General features: G+C 45.4%; 1 protein-coding gene across 2 annotated transcripts in view; it reads right to left on the bottom strand.

Moving 5' to 3' along the window:
- Positions 1–24,072, bottom strand: part of DIP2B (disco interacting protein 2 homolog B) — a 372,205-nt gene that overhangs the window by 49,598 nt on the left and 298,535 nt on the right. For both annotated transcript variants that reach the window (XM_063952252.1, XM_063952253.1), the window contains exons 23-26: positions 23,793–23,994; positions 23,002–23,111; positions 21,977–22,057; positions 20,813–20,936 (exon numbers count right to left, since the gene is read on the bottom strand). In XM_063952252.1, coding sequence (XP_063808322.1) covers positions 20,813–20,936; positions 21,977–22,057; positions 23,002–23,111; positions 23,793–23,994 — 517 coding nt within the window. The remainder of the gene's footprint in view (positions 1–20,812; positions 20,937–21,976; positions 22,058–23,001; positions 23,112–23,792; positions 23,995–24,072) is intronic.

Here is a 24,072-nt window from a genome sequence, read left to right as displayed (position 1 = left end):
ACCAGTTGGTCTTTTATCTGGTTAGAAAGACCTCTTCGGTACTGGTGTCTCAGGGCTGGGTCATTCCACTGGGTATCATGGGCCAACCTCCGAAACTCCGTACAGTAAACCTCAACTGGCCTTCGCCCTTGCTTAAGGATCGAAATCTGAGCCTCGGCTGAGGCCGTCTTGTCAGGGTCATCATACAACATGCCCAGTGCCGTAAAAAAAAGCATCAACACTTTTAAGCGACGGACAGTCAGGCTGCAACCCATATGCCCAGACCTGTGGGTCTCCTTGTAGCAAGGAAATCACTATGCCCACCCGCTGAATCTCCGACCCTGAAGACTGAGGCCTAAGCCGGAAGTACAGCTTGCAGCTCTCCTTGAAACAAAAGAACTGCGAGCGATCTCCAGAAAAACGATCCGGGAGATTTACTTTCGGCTCCTTAACCCCTGAAGGTGCTGCTGCTGCGGGAGTTCCGCCAGCGGCCTGGGAGGTGTGCATTTTAATGGACAAATCATTAAATTGTCGAGTCAGGACCTGCACCTGATCGACCACCTGTTGCAACGTATTTTGAGGGGTATGCTCCATATTCCCACAAAATTTCAACAGGAGTATTAGGCTGCTGAATATGTTATGCACACCAGTGCCTGCAGGAATGTACTGGTGTCTGAACTGATAGGGATGCAAAACAAATGAAATCACAGACAGACTGGGGAATGTGACATTACGTACACAGAAGGTGATAGGGTAACAAAATAAACACAAAGTGAACAGAGAAGCCCAGAGGCTAAGAAACTGGGTGTCTCCCTATTATTAGGAATGCTCAGATGAAAAAAGCAAGATGTTGTGTTTTAATACGTAGAGAACCCGAAATGCTGTTGCTAAGGGCAACAGCAAAACCCTAAAGGGTTACCAACGGGTGTGGCAGTAAACTCCTTGGTCAGAGATGGAATGATAGACACAAGGAGAGTCTCCACAATCCTAATCATCACTTGCAGTGCACAGGTTCAGCTTACTGCCACTAAACTGAATATCTGAACACCTTGCACAGTGAGACAGGATTTAGGCAGGCAGTCTGAGAATACAGCCGCAAACCTGCTAAGTTCACAGAGTAGCAAAAGAACCCCAGCAGGTTAAACGACTGACTCCAGTCTTACTGCTAGGTCTGGATTGGCAGAGTGTAGTACCAAATCCCCAGGCCTATTTGCAGTAAGCAACAACAAATACAAAGCTACACAGTACTGGCTAACTTTCAGGAACTGACTAACCAACAAAGATTCAGCAGCATCTGCTTAACCTGAGAAGAGCCCTTATAAAGCAGGTGCTGTCCACGCCCCACTCAGACCTCACAGACTGTGAGCACAAAAACCAGCACCGGATCCCCTGCCGTGCACAGAGCCTGTAACCACTGCACAGCAAAAGACCCGAACCGGAGTATCAGCTGCGCTCAGGTTACTCCGCTAGCACTTGTCTCCCGGTTGCCATGACGACGTGGCAGCACAGGGCAGGAGACCCTAACATATAGTTAATAAGATTTTGCCAGAGTAATATTATCTTTTATTAATAAAGGCGCCACAAGGGCTCTGTAGCGCCAAACAAAGGGGGTGAAACTGACAAGAAACATAACTACAGACCAACACAGATAGTATATACATTAACATACATAACTCATGTGTGCAGTTAGCACAATTATGTAGAGATGATAAAAGGTAGATGGCTTTGGTGCATGCAAGGGGTACCATTGCTATTGGGCACAGAGGCTGGGGGGATAGCAACTGGGTCTAATCCATTGCCCAGCCTGAAACGTGTGACAATACATTTTCAGTGAGATGTGTAGTGAATGTTATAATGGTAAAGGGGCAATGTAATGTGGCAGTATCTGATCTGCACATTGCAATGTGGAGAGCACTGTAATGTAACATGATAAGAACTGGGGCACTGTAATGTGGCACAACATGAAAGGGAGGCACTATAGTGTGGCATAATATGAACTGTCAAAGTCGAAAAATATTGCAGTACACACATCACGTACAAACTACACACAGATGGCCTCCGCGCGTGTACTTGTTCTGTCGTGCGTGCACATATTCGCAGTTTGCGTATGATCGCTCCCGCGGTCCTGCGCATTAGCGCGTGGTATGGGTATTTACGGTAGAGTTTGTGAACGCATGGAAAGCTATCAAAACACATTACATATTTAATCCAAATAGTGCACAATGTACACATAGCCTCCCTGCACCACATCAGAAAATAATAGCAGTTTAAATGGTTTCAGAACAAGGGGATTCACCTTTACAGAATAGGAGGGGACAGAACAAGGTTATAAGGTGGTGTTTGTTATCCAGCTGAAGGGTATTTTAAGGGTAACATTCCGGTGTTGGTTTGAGAAAGATTGCATGTTCCTGCGGATAGTTATGTGCAGGAGCAGAATATAGATATAAACTGTATTTACTGTACATTATGTATGCGGCGAGAATCCAGAGGAGACCACCCACAAAAGCAGTTGGGAAAGACATTGCCTACCTATTCAAACCGACCTATGACCTCTCTTGTACAGTAAATGTGCATACCTGTGTCCAATGGACAAAGAGATTACAGTATCTATTGTATTGCTTTTGGAAGAATTGTATAAAGAGAGCCTGCTGCAGGCCTGGTCAGACACAAGACTCACAACGTTATCTATCAGATGACGGAGGACCGGACCTGGTAGCGCAAGCGAAACCACTCACGTATGTATCTTTGAATGTAGCTATTTACTCTGTTATATTGTATTGTATTATTTGTATTGTAACCCCCTTTCAGCAATAATACCCTGTGGTGTCGGAACCCAGCGGTTTAATTACAATCTGGTGTCGTGCCTTCATTGCCCTGCTAAGGTTTAAAGTGTATTTCTCTGATGTCCTTGTGGATGCTGGGTACTCCGTAAGGACCATGGGGAATAGACGGGCTCTGCAGGAGACTGGGCACTCTTTAAAGAAAGATTAGGTACTATATCTGGTGTGCACTGGCTCCTCCCTCTATGCCCCTCCTCCAGACCTCAGTTAGAATCTGTGCCCGGCCAGAGCTGGATGCACTTAGTGGGCTCTCCTGAGCTCACTAAAAAAGAAAGTATTTTTTAGGTTTTTTATTTTCAGTGAGATCTGCTGGCAACAGACTCACTGCTACGTGGGACTTAGGGGAGAGAAGCAAACCTACCTGCTTGCAGCTAGTTTGTGCTTCTAAGGCTACTGGACACCATTAGCTCCAGAGGGATCGAACACAGGGCCGGACCTCGATCGTCCGTTCCCGGAGCCGCGCCGCCGTCCCTCTTGCAGAGCCAGAAGACGGAAGATTCCAGAGAAAATCGGCGGCTGAAGACTCCGGTCTTCAATAAGGTAGCACACCGCACTGCAGCTGTGCGCCATTGCTCCCACAGCACACCACACGCTCCGGTCACTGGTGGGTGCAGGGCGCTGGGGGGGGCGCCCTGGGCTGCAATTTGTATACCTTACTTGGCAAAATGCACATAATACAGTTCTAAACTGTATATGTGCCTAATCCCCCACCATAAATATTATTAAAAAAGCGGGAGAAGCCCGCCGCTGAAGGTGCGGGGCTATCTTCCTCAGCACAGCCAGCGCCATTTTCTCTTCACAGCTCCGCTGGAAGGACGCTCCCCAGGCTCTCCCCTGCAGTATACACTACGGAAAGGGTAAAAAAGAGAGGGGGGGCACATAAATTTAGGCGCAATTGTGATAATAAGCAGCTATTGGGGGAAAATTCACTTTGTACTAGTGTAAATCCCTCTGTTATATAGCGCTCTGGTGTGTGCTGGCATACTCACTCTCTGTCTCCCCAAAGGACTTTGTGGGGTCCTGTCCTCAGTCAGAGCATTCCCTGTGTGTGTGTGTGTGCGGTGTGTCGGTACGGCTGTGTCGACATGTTTGATGAGGACGCTTACGTGGAGGCGGAGCAGGTGCCGATACCCTGCGGGGCCGACACCAGAGTGGATGGATATGTGGAAGGTATTAACCGACAGTGTCAACTCCTTGCATAAAAGGTTCGATGACGCAGCTTTGGGACAGCCGGCATCTCAGCCCGCGCCTGCCCAGGCATCTCAGAGGCCATCAGGGGCTCAAAAACGCCAGCTACCTCAGATGGCAGACACAGATGTCGACACGGAGTCTGACTCCAGTGTCGACGAGGATGAGACAAATGTACAATCCACAAGGGACATCCGATGCATGATTACGGCAATGAAAAATGTGTTGCACATTTCTGACATTAACCCGGTTACCACAAAAAAGGGTATTATGTTTGGGGAGAAAAAGCAGCCAGTGACTTTTCCCCCATCTGATGAGTTAAATGAATTGTGTGAAGAAGCGTGGGGTTCCTCAGATAAGAAACTAGTGATTTCTAAGCGGTTACTAATGGCGTACCCTTTCCCGCCAACGGATAGGTTACGCTGGGAGACATCCCCTAGGGTGGACAAGGCGCTCACATGCTTATCAAAAAAGGTGGCACTGCCGTCTCAGGATACGGCCGCCTTAAAGGAGCCTGCAGATAGAAAGCAGGAGGCTATCCTGAAGTCTGTGTATACACACTCAGGTACTATACTGAGACCTGCTATTGCTTCAGCATGGATGTGTAGTGCTGCAGAAGCATGGTCTGATTCCCTGTCAGATAACATTGATTCCCTTGACAGGGACACTATTTTGCTAACCATAGAGCATATTAAAGACGTAGTCTTATATATGAGGGATGCACAGAGGGACATTTGCCGGCTGGCATCTAGAATAAATGCAATGTCCATTTCTGCCAGGAGAGTATTATGGACTTGGCAGTGGACAGGTGATGCTGATTCTAAAAGGCACATGGAGGGTTTGCCTTATAAGGGTGAGGAATTATTTGAGGACGGTCTCTCGGACCTCGTATCCACAGCAACAGCTGGGAAGTCGACTTTTTTACCTCAGGTTCCCTCACAGCCTAAGAAAGCACCGTATTATCAAGTACAGTCCTTTCGGCCTCAGAAAGGCAAGCGGGTCAGAGGCGCGTCCTTTCTGCCCAGAGGCAGGGGTAGAGGGAAAAAGCTGCACCAGACAGCCAGTTCCCAGGAACAAAAATCCTCCCCTGCTTCCACTAAGTCCACCGCATGACGCTGGGGCTCCACAGGTGGAGCCAGGTGCGGTGGGGGCCCGTCTCCGGAACTTCAGCGACCAGTGGGTTCGCTCACAGGTGGATCTCTGGGTTCTACAAGTGGTATCTCAGGGATACAAGCTGGAGTTCGAGACGTCTCCCCCTCGCCGTTACCTCAAATCAGCCTTGCCAGCTACTCCCAAGGAAAGGGAGGTAGTACTGGCGGCAATTCACAAGCTGTACCTCCAGCAGGTGATAATCAAAGTTCCCCTCCTTCAACAGGGACGGCGTTACTATTCCACAATGTTTGTGGTACCGAAACCAGACGGTTCGGTGAGACCCATTCTATATTTGAAATCCTTGAACACTTATATAAGGAAGTTCAAGTTCAAAATGGAATCGCTCAGGGCGGTTATTGCAAGCCTGGAAGAGGGGGATTATATGGTATCACTGGACATCAAGGATGCTTACCTACATGTCCCCATTTACCCACCTCACCAGGAGTACCTCCGATTTGTGGTACAGGACTGCCATTACCAATTCCAGACGTTGCCGTTTGGTCTGTCCACGGCACCGAGGGTATTTACCAAGGTAATGGCCGAAATTATGATACTCCTTCGATAGAAGGGAGTTATAATTATCCCGTACTTGGACGATCTCCTTATAAAGGCGAGGTCCAAGGAGCAGTTGTTGGTCGGAGTAGCACTATCTGAGGAAGTGCTACAACAGCACGGCTGGATTCTGAATATCCCAAAGTCGCAGCTGGTTCCTACGACGCGTCTACTGTTCTTGGGTATGATTCTGGACACAGAACAGAAGAAGGTGTTTCTCCCGGAGGAGAAGGCCAAGGAGTTGTCATCTCTGGTCAGAGACCTCCTGAAACCAAACCAGGTGCCGGTGCATCACTGCACGCGAGTCCTGGGAAAGATGGTAGCTTCTTACGAAGCAATTCCATTCGGCAGGTTCCATGCAAGGATCTTTCAGTGGGATCTGTTAGACAAGTGGTCCGGATCGCATCTTCAGATGCATCGGTTGATCACCCTGTCCCCGAGGGCCAGGGTGTCTCTGCTGTGGTGGCTGCAGAGTGCTCATCTTCTCGAGGGCTGCAGATTCGGCATTCAGGACTGGGTCCTAGTGACCACGGATGCAAGCCTCCGAGGTTCGGGGGCAGTCACTCAGGGAAGAAACTTCCAAGGACAATGGTCGAGTCATTCCCTACACATAAATATTCTGGAACTAAGGGCCATTTACAATGCCCTAAGTCAAGCAAAACCCCTGCTTCAAAACCAGCCGATGCTGATTCAGTCAGACAACATCACGGCGGTCGCCCATGTAAACCGACAGGGCGGCACAAGAAGCAGGATGGCAATGGCAGAAGCCACAAGGATTCTCCGATGGGCGGAGAATCACGTGATAGCACTGTCAGCAGTGTTCATTCCGGTAGTGGACAACTGGGAAGCAGACTTCCTCAGCAGGCACGACCTCCACCCGGGAGAGTGGGGACTTCATCCAGAAGTCTTCCAGCTGATTGTAAATCGTTGGGAAAGGCCAGAGGTGGATATGATGGCGTCCCGCCTCAACAAAAAGCTAAAAAGATATTGCGCCAGGTCAAGGGACCCTCAGGCGATAGCTGTGGACGCTCTAGTGACACCGTGGGTGTACCAATCGGTTTATGTGTTCCCTCCTCTTCCTCTCATACCAAAGGTACTGAGGATAATAAGAAAGAGAGGAGTAAGAACTATACTCATCGTTCCGGATTGGCCAAGAAGAACTTGGTACCCGGAACTACAAGAAATGATCTCAGAGGACCCTTGGCCTCTGCCGCTCCGACAGGACCTGCTGCAGCAGGGGCCCTGTCTGTTCAAAGACTTACCGCGGCTGCGTTTGACGGCATGGCGGTTGAACGCCGGATCCTGATGGAAAAGGGCATTCCGGTTGAAGTCATTCCTACGCTGATAAAAGCTAGGAAGGATGTGACAGCAAAACATTATCACCGCATATGGCGAAAATATGTTGCTTGGTGTGAGGCTATGAAGGCCCCAACAGAGGAATTTCAGCTGGGTCGATTTCTGCACTTCCTACAGTCAGGAGTGACTATGGGCCTAAAATTGGGATCCATAAAAGTCCAGATTTCGGCCCTGTCTATTTTCTTTCAAAAAGAACTGGCTTCACTGCCTGAAGTTCAGACGTTTGTCAAGGGAGTGCTGCATATTCAGCCCCCTTTTGTGCCTCCAGTGGCACCTTGGGATCTCAACGTTGTGTTGGATTTCCTAAAATCACATTGGTTTGAGCCACTTCAGACCGTAGAGTTGAAGTATCTCACGTGGAAAGTGGTCATGCTTTTGGCCTTGGCTTCGGCTAGGCGTGTGTCAGAATTGGCGGCTTTGTCATTTAAAAGCCCCTCTCTGATCTTCCATATGGACAGGGCAGAATTGAGGACTCGTCCCCAATTTCTCCCTAAGGTGGTATCAGCGTTTCATTTGAACCAACCTATTGTGGTGCCTGCGGCTACTCGGGACTTGCTGTTTATCCTGCATGCACCCAACAAGCTGGGTGCTCCTGCTTCTAAGCAGACTATTGCTCGCTGGATCTGTAGCACGATTCAACTTGCACATTCTGCGGCTAGACTGCCGCATCCTAAATCGGTAAAAGCTCATTCCACGAGGAAGGTGGGCTCTTCTTGGGCGGCTGCCCGAGGGGTCTCGGCTTTACAACTTTGCCGAGCTGCTACCTGGTTGGGATCAAACACGTTTGCAAAATTCTACAAGTTTGATACCCTGGCTGAGGAGGACCTTGAGTTTGCTCATTCGGTGCTGCAGAGTCATCCGCACTCTCCCGCCCATTTGGGAGCTTTGGTATAATCCCCATGGTCCTTACGGAGTACCCAGCATCCACTAGGACGTCAGAGAAAATAAGAATTTACTCACCGGTAATTCTATTTCTCGTAGTCCGTAGTGGATGCTGGGAGCCCGTCCCAAGTGCGGACTTCTGCAATACTTGTATATAGTTATTGCTTAACTATAGGGTTATTGTTCTGAGCCATCTGTTGAATGAGGCTCAGCTGTTGTTCATACTGTTAACTGGATATAGTTATCACAAGTTTTACGGTGTGATTGGTGTGGCTGGTATGAGTCTTACCCTGGATTCCAAATCCTTTCCTAGTAATGTCAGCTCTTCCGGGCACAGTTTCCCTAACTGAGGTCTGGAGGAGGGGCATAGAGGGAGGAGCCAGTGCACACCAGATATAGTACCTAATCTTTCTTTAAAGAGTGCCCAGTCTCCTGCGGAGCCCGTCTATTCCTCATGGTCCTTACGGAGTACCCAGCATCCACTACGGACTACGAGAAATAGAATTACCGGTGAGTAAATTCTTATTTATCATTGCATTGCTGTAAAAGGTTTAAAGTGTATCTCTGGGTGTGTACGCGCTGTGAGTACTTTGTACCGTCAGCGCGGCGTTTGTACGCTAAGTCCGTACACAGCACGGGACTTTGTACGCTGATAGCGTACAAAGTACGTAGAGTGTGTATTAAGTACAGCGGCCGCAGCGGCTCCATGGTAAAGTGTATTTAAGGTGTTTAAGGTATAGCTTTCATTCCTAAGGATAAATCAGCATTATCAATTGGGGGCTCCTCCGGTTTTCCACATACTTACTACCTAACAGGTCACAGCAGACGTAATCTATCAGCAAAGGGTGGACAGAAAGTATCCTACGTATCCTTTTCCTGGTCGGTGGATGCACTGAAAACCCTACTTGATTGCCGATTAAATGGCGTCTGCTCTGTATGGTTTGTAGAGATGCTGGTAGAACTCGTAAGGTAAACAGGAAAAAAGCAATTTAAAATCTGTGATTTTTTTTTGGCGCCAAAAGCGTACACGGCACCCATACTTTGCATACTCTCTCACATTGTTGCCATAACATTCAAATTGCTAGATTCATTTAGACCTGTGTGAAACCGGAAATATTTTTTGCTATATAATTAAAAAATAAAATAAGTATTTAAGGAAATAAGAGTAAAATCACAAAACGCATTTCTGGCCCAGTAGTAAGAGGGTTAAAACGGAACAAGTGTGGATTGTGTTTAGTGGGCAATAGTAGTTTTATTGCTCACATTTATAGAATTGTGTGATTTGCCATATTGCGGACGTACGGTTTTGTACACGTGTCTCGGAAAAAGTACGGAACTGCAGACGCAGTGTAAGAGACACGCACGGTCGCGGGTTTACGCAAATTGCGTAAGAAATACGGTCGCTAAGTACAAATTACACAATAGTTCGTTTAGTTTAAAGGTGGGACAGTAGCCACGCTACAATAGCACCAAACTACCCGGTTTCTAAAGAAATTTATTATAAAAACAAAATTTAGTATAAATTTTTTTTTTTAAATTGCCTCTGGGGGTAAAGCTGCCAACTTGAATGAATCCTAATTTTCTGTACAGAAAAAACAAAGCATACCTGAGTGAGCGAACGTAGGAGTGAGTGAAATTCGAACCCCGGGAAATCGGGATCCCGTCGTTTGGTACATCAAGTGAGTGGAGACTTGGTGGCGTGAGGTGGCTGACTCACGTTAGTATAAGATTGAAATACGCAAATCGTAAGGTGATTTGTAGAGGAGCGTGATAGTGCATTGTATTGCGAAGTATTGAAGTTAAAAGGTTTTTGTATTACGCTCCAGACTGAGGGTCGCAGTTAGTACATCGACCCGTGGTCGTATGGCAGATAGGTAACAAGTACCTATATGCTGTGCGATTGGACCGCGCATTTGTGGGTGCGATATATATAGCGCAACTGGATACCCCTTTACGAGCTTTTGCGTAAAATCGCGGTACCATTAGCACTGTATAGAGCATACGCAAGTGTGTATAAGGTTATAGGGAGTTTTCGCTGGTCTCTCTCAGGAAAATCTCCAGCGGTGTATATTCATTGGAATAGGTAAGTCACTCCTAAACACTTCCAGTGAATAGAAATCAGATAGGGGCCTCGCTAGGTACGCGGTGTTCATTATTGGAGTGAGTCGTGGTACTTAGTGGAGAAGGAGTGGGTGAAAGCGCTCTAAGAACTTTCACCGTCTATTCGTATTGTGCATTGGGGATTGCGTAAAAGGAAAAAGTCCGCGATGGGGTCCAATTGCACAAGCGGTGGACGTCCTGTAGCCAGGGTTCAGGTTGAAGAGCAGCGGCCCAAGGGGTCGGCGAGGTTTGTTATGTGTGGTAAATATGGATCACACACTGAAGACTTTTTGTCTGAATGGGTACGTATGACTAACAATGATAGGGTACCATTCCCTAGGGTGGGCAGCTTTGAACCAGAGGTATTACAGAACTTAAGGTTAAGGATATGTCTGATAAAATCCAAGAAACAAAGGATTAGACATACAGATTGTTTAAATTTATGGCAACAGGAGGGGGATATGCAAAGGGAATTAGCTCGCGTAGCAGGTTCCAAACCTAGCGGGAAAACAATGGCGACCGCACCACCACCACCATATATTTTGGGGAAGAAAATGGCTACAGACAATGGTACATTAGTACAGGATAGGAGAGTAATTGATAAATGTACTAACGCTAACCCTTGCCAGTTGTATCCTGTTTTAAATTTTCCCCAGGACTGTGAGCAGGAAGATGAGCCCAGCACGATATCGGCACTCTCTCTAGCAGCCACCATACAAGACACTCAGGTGGGCACGGCCCAACCAACAAGAGCAGTAGTCAGGCCCCCTAGCGGAGGGATAAGTGAGGTTGTGTCCATAGATAAGTACGGTACCGTACATTACGCAGAAACAATAGCACCTCACATTGTAGAATCCAACCAGAATGATGTAATTTAATTAAATCCTGTCAGGGTGATTGCAGTCCCCAATGGGAAGACTGACGCTCAGGGAGTCACTCCCATCAGGAACATTGCCATGCATTGTCCTTGGTCCCGAGCAGAGTTAAGGTCAATTATGTTAGAATTTCCCGATCCCAGAAAAGATCTGGTCGCATGCCAAAGGTTCATTAAAGAGTTAGGTAATGCCAACGAACCCACAAACAAAGATTGGCGAATAGTGCTACGGGTATGTTTACCCTCAAATATTGACCCCGCAAAATTCATAACCGATTGTAAGTTAGACGCAGAAGTACCTCTCACTGATGAATACAATCAGGAGCATGTACGGCAAATCAATCTGCAATTAGGAGTATATTTCCCTACTGTTGTCAAATGGAATAAAATCTTTTCCATAAGACAAAAGGAAGGTGAAATGGCATCTGAATATTTCCATCGAGCACTGCAGGAAATGTCTAGATACACTGGGATCGAGGACATAAAAGATAATGCGCATCACAGGGAGGTAGCTGTTACTGTATTAATGGATGGGTTAAAGGAGGCATTAAGAACAAGGGTTCAGACCTCTCTACCAAACTGGAGAGGTATTTCGGTGGCTGCATTGAGAGAGTCCGCTATCGAGCACGATAGGAACATCAGTAAGCACAGGGAGTCTCAGGGGGAAAAGCTGATGACTGAGTATAGACGCACTTACAAAAAGGCCACATCAGCCAAAACCCCAGACCCTTGATGGTAAGTCACGTGTAGTAACATGCTATACTTGTCACAAGGTAGGACATTACTCAAGGGAATGTAGGAATAAAGGTACACATCATGTATACCAACCCCCTAGACCAGAATATGAACCGCACTACAATGCACATAATTGGGACCAGGGACCACTTAGGAGAAAATACGAGCCACATGCAGGGGAAACAAGGAGGTACCCACCAAGGAGAGACTGGCAGGCCTCCGAAAACTCACAGCTACCCCCCTCACATATTGTAGCTGCCAATGCGCTGCGGGAGGGTCTCGCCACACAATAGGGGTTGGGCCACACCTGTAGTCTGCAGCCAGTGAAGTTGATTGCTAGCCTTGGTAGTGAACCTGAGGTCACGGTTGATGTAGCTGGTGTACCATTACCTTTTCTTGTAGATACAGGGGCGGCCAGGTCAGTGTTAAATTCAACAGTAGGTATAAAAACCACGGGTAAAACTATTTTGGCAATGGGAGTAAAAGGAACTGTGCAACAATACCCTTTGAGTAGACCTGCAGAGATTACGATAGGGCCCTTGCAAACCAAATATTCTTTCCTGTTGGCTGCATCGGCTCCGACTAATCTACTCGGGAGAGATTTACTGTGTAAAATGCGGTGTGTCATACACTGTACTCCTGAGGGTGTCTTCTTGGATATACCTGGGAACCACGCTCAAGAAGTACAGGATATATTAGACACCCCTCAAAGGCTAATGTCGCATTCTACTGTTATAGACAAGTGTCCATCAAAGGTAGAGGAAATTATCTCACAAATACCGGGTTCTCTTTGGACCAAAGATGGACAAGACACTGGATTGATGGCAAATGTAGCTCCAGTAGTAGTGCAAGTAAAAGATGGTAAGATAGCTCCAAAAATCCCTCAGTATCCTCTGAAGCCAGAGGTAGAATTAGGAGTGTACCCCGTCATAGAGCGGTTGCTACAACAGGGCATCCTAGTCAGGACGTCCAGCACTGCCAATAGTCCCATCTTTCCTGTGAAAAAGAGCGGGGGGAGGGGTTACAGGTTAGTGCAGGATTTAAGGGGGATAAATAAGATAGTTGAGAGCCAATTCCCCGTAGTGCCCAATCCAGCTGTCATCCTCATGCAAATTCCCTCTACTGCAAAATTCTTCACTGTCATCGACCTCTGTTCTGCCTTCTTTTCTGTCCCTCTGCACCCTGACAGCCAATATCTTTTTGCTTTTACATACAGGGGAGTACAGTACACCTGGACTCGTCTCCCCCAAGGTTTCATTGACAGCCCAAGTATTTTCTCCCAGGCCTTGCATGACTGTTTACAATCCTTTCAACCTGAGAGTGGATCAGTGCTAATACAGTATGTCGATGACTTATTGTTGTGTTCTGACTCACTCGAATCGTCCTTGAAAGACACGAAACAGCTTCTGTTTCATCTTTCCCAAACGGGACACAAGGTTTCAAAGGATAAGTTGCAGTTGTGCCAGACTAGGGTAAAATATTTGGGACATTGCTTGACTCAAGGACTTAGACACCTCACCGCTGATAGAATACAGGCGATTCGCGACATGACTCTGCCACAAACGCAGCAACAGATCCGCACTTTCCTTGGAATGTGTGGGTACTGCCGAAACTGTATTCCAGGGTTCTCTATACTGGCTTTACCTTTGCAAGAAATGGTCTCTTCAAGCAAACCAGAACGGGTCTCACACACAGATGAGTCCGAACTGGCCTTTGAGAGACTCAAACAGTGCCTATCACAGGCACCTGCATTAGGTATGCCAGATTATGGGAAGCCCTTTGAATTATACAGTACAGAAAGTGCAGGGTGCGCAGCAGGAGTTTTAACCCAGAGACATGGTGATGCCAGCAGGCCGGTACCTTACTACAGTGCACAATTGGATACCATAGCGCGGTCTCTCCCCACATGCTTGCGAAGTGTTGCAGCGATAGCTTTGCTAGTAAGTAAAAGTGAGGACGTAGTGTTAGGACACAACCTGACCATCCATACACCTCATGCAGTATCAGCCTTACTGAACTCCGCCCAAACCAGACATGTCTCATCTGCTCGGTTTACAAAGTGGGAATTATCACTGATGGCCCCTGTAAACATCACCATTGAGAGATGCAGCTCACTAAATCCTGCAACTTACTTGCCAAGTGTGCCTGGGCAGGCACAAAGGGTGGAGGATGAGAATGATGGTGAAGGAGGATTTAGTGCAGACACTGATACGCATGATTGTATGGAATACCTAAATCAAACTTTCATAGTGCAGACACTGATACGCATGATTGTATGGAATACCTAAATCAAACTTTCACTGCGAGACCTGACATCAGTGACAGCCCACTGGAAGGGGTAGACTTTACCTTCTACACTGACGGTAGTTGCCATAGACAGACGGACTCGGGAGACCTGTGCACTGGATATGCAGTTATAGACGACAGAGGTATCATAGAAGCTGACCCCTGGGCCCACCGCACTCAGCACAAGTTGCTGAGTTGGTCGCCCTAACCAGAGCGTGTGAATTGGCCAAGGGTAAGTCAGCTAATATATACACAGATTCTAGATATGCCTTTGGAGTGGTGCATGATTTCGGGGCCATATGGCGCCTCAGAAATTTCATGACGGCAGCTGGCACACCCGTAGCGCATGCGTCCCACATAAAAAGACTTCTAACAGCGATACAGGAACAGTTATACAATAAGCAAAATAAGGAGCGCTGAAACCAAATATATAAAAAATATTTTTATATTTATATACAGCTTTAATAAACTATAATCCACATATATGACCACATTTAAAATAAATATAGAGAATTGCTTAAAACCTGTGCCTCTGACTCAATATAAATGTCCGTTAAGACTCTTGTGTAAATCCATCCATATATATATACACACTGAGGTAAGTCTATATCAACTCCTCATGAGGATACATTTGGCATCCAAGTTTATACAGTCTCTGTAACTCAGTTCCTTATAAACACATATGCATGTGTATCCACGGGGGAGAGCGCTGTGATGATTAGATGTCTCCAGCGGTATGCTACGACCCCGGAATAGCAATGTAAGCTATTGGATACTCACAGCCACCGCAGCTGTGATGGTTGGATGTCTCCAGCGGTATAATGCGACCCCGGAATGATATGGCCGCAATGTGAGCTGATGGATACTCACGGCCGCCGCAGCTTGTGATGAACGGGGAGCGTGCCTCTATAGCCAGGTCACGCTTCAGCAATAACCCCGATTAGCGGCTCGCCGGCCGATCGTGCGGCCACAGAGAGAGGTGAAGAGTCGTCAGACAACAGGATTCAAGTGATGAGTGCCCTCCTTACGCGTTTCTCCGCCAGTCTGACGACTCTTCACCTCTCTCTGTGGCCGCATGATCGGCCGGCGAGCCGCTAATCGGGGTTATTGCTGAAGCGTGACCTGGCTATAGAGGCACGCTCCCCGTTCATCACAAGCTGCGGCGGCCGTGAGTATCCATCAGCTCACATTGCGGCCATATCATTCCGGGGTCGCATTATACCGCTGGAGACATCCAACCATCACAGCTGCGGTGGCTGTGAGTATCCAATAGCTTACATTGCTATTCCGGGGTCGTAGCATACCGCTGGAGACATCTAATCATCACAGCGCTCTCCCCCGTGGATACACATGCATATGTATTTATAAGGAACTGAGTTACAGAGACTGTATAAACTTGGATGCCAAATGTATCCTCATGAGGAGTTGATATAGACTTACCTCAGTGTGTATATATATGGATGGATTTACACAAGAGTCTTAACGGACATTTATATTGAGTCAGAGGCACAGGTTTTAAGCAATTCTCTATATTTATTTTAAATGTGGTCATATATGTGGATTATAGTTTATTAAAGCTGTATATAAATATAAAAATATTTTTTATATATTTGGTTTCAGCGCTCCTTATTTTGCTTATTGTATAATTGTCCGTCTATTTGGTGGAACAGTACCACCACTAGGAGCTGCAAAAACCGGATATTAATTAATAGTGGTCATTAATTGACAATTATATGGTTTGCTTGGTGGTTCAGTAAGCGCTGTGTTTTATAAGGAATATTGATACAGGAACAGGACAGAGTGGCTGTTATCAAGTGCAAAGCACATACTTACAACCAAGACCCAATTTCACTTGGTAGCAGCCGGGCAGATGAAGCTGCTAAATCAGCAGCCAGCACCCCTATACAAACAAACATCACACCACTGATGACATTCAACACACAACAATTAATTGAAATGCAAGATTTGTGTTCATTACAGGAAAAGGCAGTCTGGAGGTCAAAGGGATATGGCCAGGAATCCTCGGGACTGTGGACAGGTGGACAAGGTAAGCCAGTAGCCCCCAGAACATATCTTCCAAGCTTAGCTGAGGCGGCACACGGTCTGACTCATCTGGGTAAAGAGGGTATGTGTAAGCTGGTGAGAGCCTACTGGTGTGCGCCAGGATTCTCTTCTCATACAGGTAAGAGAGCAATGACATGTTTTACTTGCTTGAGGAAGAATATTGGAAAGTCAATACCAACAGAGCCATCCCATATCCCTCCGACAGACAGACAGACCTTTTCAGGTAATACAAATTGATTTCATACAGTTACCACCCTGTAGGAATTTAAAATATGTGTTAGTTTGTATTGACGTATTTTCTAACTGGGTAGAAGCGTTCCCTGCTGCCACAAATACTGCTACGTTCACTGCAAAGAAAATTGTGCAGGAATTTGTGTGTAGATATGGTATCCCTAGAATGATTGAAAGTGATAGGGGTACCCATTTTACAGGTGAAGTCTTTCAGGTCATGTGCAAGTTGATGGGAATTAATAGCCATACCCTTTAGCAATAGATGAGGTACTCGAATTACGGGGTAGGAGACCGGTGGACAAGAAATTCTATATTTCTTGGCCCCCTAGTTTGAAGCTCCACCAGTATCATGTAGACAGATCCTTATTATGTTCTAATATTTCCAATTACCGAAAACTGGGAAATTGGGAAGTGACATGGAATAACCAGACAATGACCTTTTCACACAGAGCTGATAGGATACCCATAGACTCTGAACTTGTATGCCAAATAGCCAACAGTGGGAGGTATTTTCGGTATAGGTATACTCGTGGAAGCAAGACCATGTGGGTTGGAAAAGTATCGCCAGGGTATTGTGCTCATATCATCCAGCCCGATACTTGTACTGAGCAGATGGGAGAACTAGAGATTGGTTTCTTTACTTGGAAAGTTTGTAATATGGTGATGTCATATTGTGTCCCCTATGTTCTCCCAGATGATGTCTATTTCATATGTGGGAGGAAGGCGTACAAGTGGCTTGCCCCGAGCTCAGAGGGATTGTGTTATATTGGGAGAGTACTACCAGAGGTCATGACCATAACCCATGATAAGATGAAAGACATTCACCGCAGTGCTCAGGTTCCTTATACTCATACTCACTATGAACACATTATCAAGAGACACCTCATAGATAGAACAGAGCACGCAGCCTCTGATTTGATCCACGAATCCACCGGGATTCAATTCCTTCTCGCATTAGACATCACCCGTACTGCCAGAGGAATTATAAATTATAGGTATATCCATGCGCTAGCGAACTTGACAGATAATATCACTGAGATGTATGACGACACCTTCAGGTATACGGGAAGGGAGTTACAAGCTTACAAGAAGGAACTGATTCAGCACAGGATGGTCCTAAATTATATCACAGCCGTGACAGGTGGGTACTGTGTTACTCTGGCAACTCAATATGGGGTGAAGTGCTGTACGTATATTACGAACAGTACTGATGATCCAACGGAGATTATCGATCAAAAGATGGACGATATCTTGCAGTTGAAGTGGGAGTTCAGGAGGAAACACAACCTTACCTTGGCGACTGTGAGTAATGAACTGACCGGCTGGGTCTCATGGTTGAATCCACGAAATTGGTTCACAGGTTTAGGAGAGTGGGATCAAAATGTTATTATGAGTGTAGGGAAGTTTCTCCTTTGTATCCTGGGAGTCGTCATAATTATTGGTTTGATATTTAGGTGTGTTCGAATTCTGACGCGGCGCAAGCACGGCACAAAGTTGATGAGTCTAAGGAGCGAGGGCGCTGTTATAGCAGCAGATTTAATTTATGACCCATCCATAGAGACAGTGTTATGATAAGGATTGCAAATGAATTTCATGGCCTGTTTCTTTCACCCGTTTTTCTTTTGTTTCCCCCTCTGCCCAGATACATCCATCCGGAAAAGACATCTGCCCTACCCAAAATGTTTATATGAATGTATTTTAGATATATGTCTTATCTTCACCTCTGCAACCTCCAGTTAATAGCACACATAGTCGACAGGTGATATCCACATATACTAGCACTCACATATGTTTCCCCCTCCATGTATCATCAACTAAATGTGCACCCCATTTGTTTTAACAAAAAAAGCCGAAAAGAGCTTGGTAGTGTTTGTTTGCCCATTTACAGACCCTTGATACGGGATGAGAAGAATTTTAATGTATACTTCGCAATACCTCGAAGCTTATTTAGAACATATACGGCACGATGATACATGCCCCTCAGACATGGATTCATACATACATGCTTTTTACTATCCCACTAGGTCATACATTTCCTACCTACCACTCTCCCCCGACCATCCAAACTTCTGTAGATAGTGTGTAGATATTTTTCTGTTTAGTGATTAGATAGTGGCAGTTATTGGTGTCTGCCAAAGGGTGGACTGTCAAAGTCGAAAAATATTGCAGTACACACATCACGTACAAACTACACACAGATGGCCCCCGCGCGTGTACTTGTTCTGTCGTGCGTGCACATATTCGCAGTTTGCGTATGATCGCTCCCGCGGTCCTGCGCATTAGCGCGTGGTATGGGTATTTACGGTAGAGTTTGTGAACGCATGGAAAGCTATCAAAACATATTACATATTTAATCCAAATAGTGCACAATGTACACATAGCCTCCCTGCACCACATCAGAAAATAACAGCAGTTTAAATGGTTTCAGAACAAGGGGATTCACCTTTACAGAATAGGAGGGGACAGAACAAGGTTATAAGGTGGTGTTTGGTATCCAGCTGAAGGGTATTTTAAGGGTAACATTCCGGTGTTGGTTTGAGAAAGATCGCATGTTCCTGCGGATAGTTATGTGCAGGAGCAGAATATAGATATAAACTGTATTTACTGTACATTATGTATGCGGCGGGAATCCAGAGGAGACCACCCACAAAAGCAGTTGGGAAAGACATCGCCTACCTATTCAAACCGACCTATGACCTCTCCTGTACTGTAAATGTGCATACCTGTGTTCAATGGACAAAGAGATTACAGTATCTATTGTATTGCTTTTGGAAGAATTGTATAAAGAGAGCCTGCTGCAGGCCTGGTCAGACACAAGACTCACAACGTTATCTATCAGATGACGGAGGACCGGACCGGGTAGCGCAAGCGAAACCACTCGCGTATGTACCATTGAATGTAGCCATTTACTCTGTTATATTGTATTGTATTATTTGTATTGTAACCCCCTTTCAGCAATAATACCCTGTGGTGTTGGAACCCAGCGGTTTAATTACAATCTGGTGTCGTGTCTTCATTGCCCTGCTAAGGTTTAAAGTGTATTATCATTGCACTGCATTGCTGTAAAAGGTTTAAAGTGTATCTCTGGGTGTGTACGCGCTGTGAGTACTTTGTACCGTCAACGCAGCGTTTGTACGCTAAGTCCGTACACAGCACGGGACTTTGTACGCTGATAGCGTACAAAGTACGTAGAGTGTGTATTAAGTACAGCGGCTGCAGCGGCTCCATGGTAAAGTGTATTTAAGGTGTGTTTAAGGTATAGCTTTCATTCCTAAGAATAAATCAGCATTATCAGAACTGGGCACTGTAACATAGCATAATTTAAACTAGAGGGCACTCTAATGTGGCACAGTATGAACAGGGGGCACTGTAACATAATAAGCAATGAGAACACTGTATGTTATAATGTGAATTGGGAGTACTGTGTGGCATAATGTGTACTGGCAGCCCTACATCATGTATACTAGGGAACTACGGTGGTTCATAAAATAAGCTAGGGCACTACTATGAGGCAGAGTATTAATAAGGGCACTACTAAGGTTCAGAAAATGAACTACTGTAGGGCACTATTATGGGGCATAAATTAACTGCTGCGGACTTGAGAGGTGTCTGGCTCTGCTCTAGATTATGCATAGCACTGCAGAATTCTGCCATAAGATCCTACCATGTTTAAGGAAAGAAAAGACGACTCTTTTTTGGGGGCACTCTTATTTATATTGCACCTGTACAGGAAATATGCTATTATCAATAAAATATAACTTTTATTTAAGTGTATTTAAAATATCTGAGATTGTATTTAATCAACAAATTGCAGCAGTGAAATCATGCCCTGCAAGTTAATTGGGTATAGAGTTGCTCCCAAAGTAATTGGGTATTTTATAGGTTATGAGAGCCCACGAATATTAATATCCACACACCTCTATTGTCATTTAGAACCTATAGTGGTATTTAATTGAATTGTTCATTCTGAAATTCCTAAACGGCACTAATTATATATATATTTTATTGATAATAGCATTTTTCCTGTACAGGTGCAATATAAATAAGAGTGCCCCCAAAAAAGAGTCTTCTTTTCTTTCCTTAAACATTGTGCTATTTCTGACTCTGGGGAGCGCCACCAACCAATGAAATTAACCACAAGAGATATTCTTTCTCTTTTTTTGAACAATATGATAGTTGGTTATTCTGTTTGAATTTAAATCAGTCTCCTGTTGAAACCTACCTCCTCTCTTAGGAGGACTTCTTTAGAGACGGGAGCGATCTAGTGTGGTTTGTCTTGCCACTTCCTATCTTTTGATAAGATCCTACCATGCAAGGATCGATGACCCACAATAAAGACAAACTGTCTTTCTGTAAGCAGCCCGGGTTTTGCTCAGAAGAAGCATCATGAGATAGTATTGACTCCAATGAGTGCTGGGTAAAGGTCATTGCCCAGAATGTTTTTCCTTAATGGAAGAGACTTCTTTACAAACACACAGATACAATACAAACACTGGATTTCACCATCACATTTCCAGGGGAGAGTTTGCTATAGACAGTAAAAGCATGCAGAAAATGGTGACTAGTCACTGACCAGGAGGATATAGAAGCACCACGTTATCCCCAGCATTGAGGTGACCTTTATCCACAAGTGTGGCTGCTATTCTCTCTGCCTTCTTGTGCAGCTGTAAACAGGAAGCCGTACAAACAGCTGTTCCCTAAAATCAAACATTGAAATAAAGGGTTTACCAAAATATTCCACTGTCGTTTTGGTTTATAAATGAAGTATTCCAAAACAGAATCCAAGAAAAATGACTAGGAGGATACTTAACACTCTATATTACTCATTACCGGCATTCCGTCTCTAATACACATTTATTTTGTGACCAAAAAAAAAAAATCTTCATGTTATTACAAAATAAAGTTAGCGTTCGCTGCGTGGGCATTTCATGTTTTAACAAGGCAAAGTACATTATTAGCCAAAAGTAAAAATACTACAACAAATATATAATCAAAACTAAAACTATGGAAAAAAATATTTGTTAGAGCAAATATCCAAAGAAAACAAACTGTAAATATGGACCTTTACCCATAAAATGGATGTTATTTGCATGTTGCTAATATTATGGTGTTACAGGTTGAGGCAAAAAACCTCCCAGATGTTAAAGGTTAACAAAACAGCCATGGTAAATGCCAGTCAAAATTGTAGTACATAAAAGTGCATGGAATACAGTTTATTTTCAATTGGTCTTGAATATGATTTGTCATTTCTTGGCATATAGCAGCCTTCAGTACATTAATGGTTCTTGGTCGATGTTTGTAGACCTCAGCTGTCAGATGCCCCCATTGGCTGTGCAGAGGCCTTTCATGAGGCTGATGAGGATTCTTCACCAACCAGTAACTAATATTTTGCTTGTTAACGTAGCCAAACGAAACGGAGCTTCATCATGAACTGCAGAGATAACGCCGGAAATGATCCCGCTGAGTGATGTGAAAGTTCAGAAATAGACTACAAATGTGTATCACTAATGAATGCCACCATCTGGATGATATCATATTCAAATCCAATTGAAAATAAACTGCATTCCATGCACTTTTACATTATGTACTAGCATTCTGAATAGCCTTCATCGTGCCTTTTATGTTAACCTTTAAAACCTGGGAGCTTTTTTTTTTTTTGCCTCACCCTGTAGAATAAGAAAAAATATAACTAAAAGACTAAAATAAACAAACAGCAGTAGATATACACTATCATTACCTTGGCATTAAGCAGTATAAAGAGATTGTGGTCTGGCGAGGTCTGAGCTCTCCACTGCAGCATTTCAGACATGAATTGGTACTGTAAACAGATATATATTACATGTTAAATGTAATTGATTCTGGATAACTTGTTCACCATTAATACAAAGTAAAACACTTTTTTAAAAACAAATTGGGGTGTATTCAATAACTGTTGGAAGCTACCGTCTTGTCAGAAAGACGGCAGCCTCCGACAGAAATAGGTCGGAAGGGGTTCCGACCTATTCAATAGGGGCTGATTTTTTCCGACAAGTTGGGAATTCCAGACTTGTCGGAAAACACGTGGATCGGCTGAATAGCCGCCGATCCACATGCTTCTATCGGAAATTGGGCCAAATCAGACAGGTTTTGGCCCACTTTCCGACAAACTCAATCCGACTTGAAAACAAGTCGGATTGAGGCGAGGTGACAAGTGGTGCTGCGGGCGGCTGGGGGAGCTGGCTGCGAGGGGACATGTCTGCGGCGGAGTGGAGAGGCGCTGCAGGGAGAGACCTCTCTCCCTGCAGGGCCTCCCCCCGCTGCCGCAGACATGTCCTCCCGCAGCCAGCTTCCCCCGCTGGCTGCCGATCTCTGCTCCCCCCGCAGCCCGCAGGCACCTTTTTCCATGCAGCGCTTCCTCCCCGCCGCCCCAGACATGTCCCCCCGCAGCCAGCTCCCCCGCCGATCTCTGCTACCCCCGCTGCCCAGCTTATCCCGCCGCCGCCATCTGCACTCATGGCCGCTGCTGTGGAGGCCAGGACAGGACCCGGTGTACGGCCAAATCAGACAGTCGGATTTGTCCGTCCATTGAATAGGGGCTGTCGGATCCATTCCGAATGTCGGAATGTATCCGACTCTTATTGAATATACCCCATATTGTATAAGTCAAAACACTTACACTAGTCAGTTCTGGTACTGACTAAGTGCACATTTACAGAAATGTAGGCCATTATGAGCTGTGCTATGTACCCCAATGCACGACCTCATCTCATGCTATTTATTCACCTTTTTCACCAAATCATTTTCTTCAATCTGTCCGAGATCTCTCCCCGATGCCTGAGCAATTCTCTTCCCTGCGACCAGATTACCAACCATAACAGAGGCAGGACCAACACCTTCAATGCAGAGAATACAATGGAAAACGCAGATTAGGGTCTTTGTGAAGACATGAATGATAATGTGATCGGTCAAACTCATTTTTTTTTTTTTATATCTATAGTAAACAAAAGCCTTTCCATTCTGACGGCAGATATCATTGACCAACTACCTGTCGGAAACAGTTGTAGGTGTGCGAAACACACCATTAGTAGCCTTTCATTATGACATTTAAGATTTGTGACGCAGAAGACCCAATAACAGATTTCAAGACATACGTACACAAATAACAGACCTTGATATAGGATGTACACAATTATTTAGCTAGAAATCATATTAGCATTACAGCTCAGCACAGATACCACATGTAAGTTGTTGCCTCATATAATGCCCCATTAACCAACTGCCTGGTGTGGTCACATCAAATGCGACCATGCCAAGTTGGGCTTTCCCTATGTCATGCGATCAGTCAGAAGCACCCACCAGCTGCTGCTGGAACAGACTTTTCCTGCAGTTGCCCGACTCACACAGCTCTGTATGCCTGTCTGCAGCCCCAGCTCCATCCCCAGTCTATGCCTCCCACCTACAGCTACAGGAGACTGTGATCAGTCACTGCCCAATGCCCGGTCACAGTGATCCTGCACCTCTGTTAAAGAAAAAAAAAGGGTAGCCAATTAAGTGGTTAAACGTCTTGGACTTACCTGGTTGTTTTTGCCTTGGCTTTGGCAAGTTTGTTACACATGTGTGAGGACACATGAGTATGTTACACGGGTGCAAATTGCCTTCCAAAAAGTGCTGTTTTGTTTGAGATAAGTGAATTCCTCCAAGTGGAGTTTTTGGCAATGTGTTGGCAGGAATGAGGGCTAGACAGTAAACTCCTACTTGGTGGATGCTATCAATGGCCTGGACAAAAAGGAGAATGAAACACTGGTAAATAACATGACATTTCTACATACGAGTGATACAATAAAGAAAGCTAAA

This window comes from Pseudophryne corroboree, chromosome 2 (genome assembly GCF_028390025.1).
Source record: "Pseudophryne corroboree isolate aPseCor3 chromosome 2, aPseCor3.hap2, whole genome shotgun sequence".
In the NCBI taxonomy this organism is placed as follows: Eukaryota; Metazoa; Chordata; class Amphibia; order Anura; family Myobatrachidae; genus Pseudophryne; species Pseudophryne corroboree.
The sequence above is the reverse complement of the archived record's forward strand: the minus strand, read 5'-3'. Positions and strand labels throughout refer to the sequence as shown.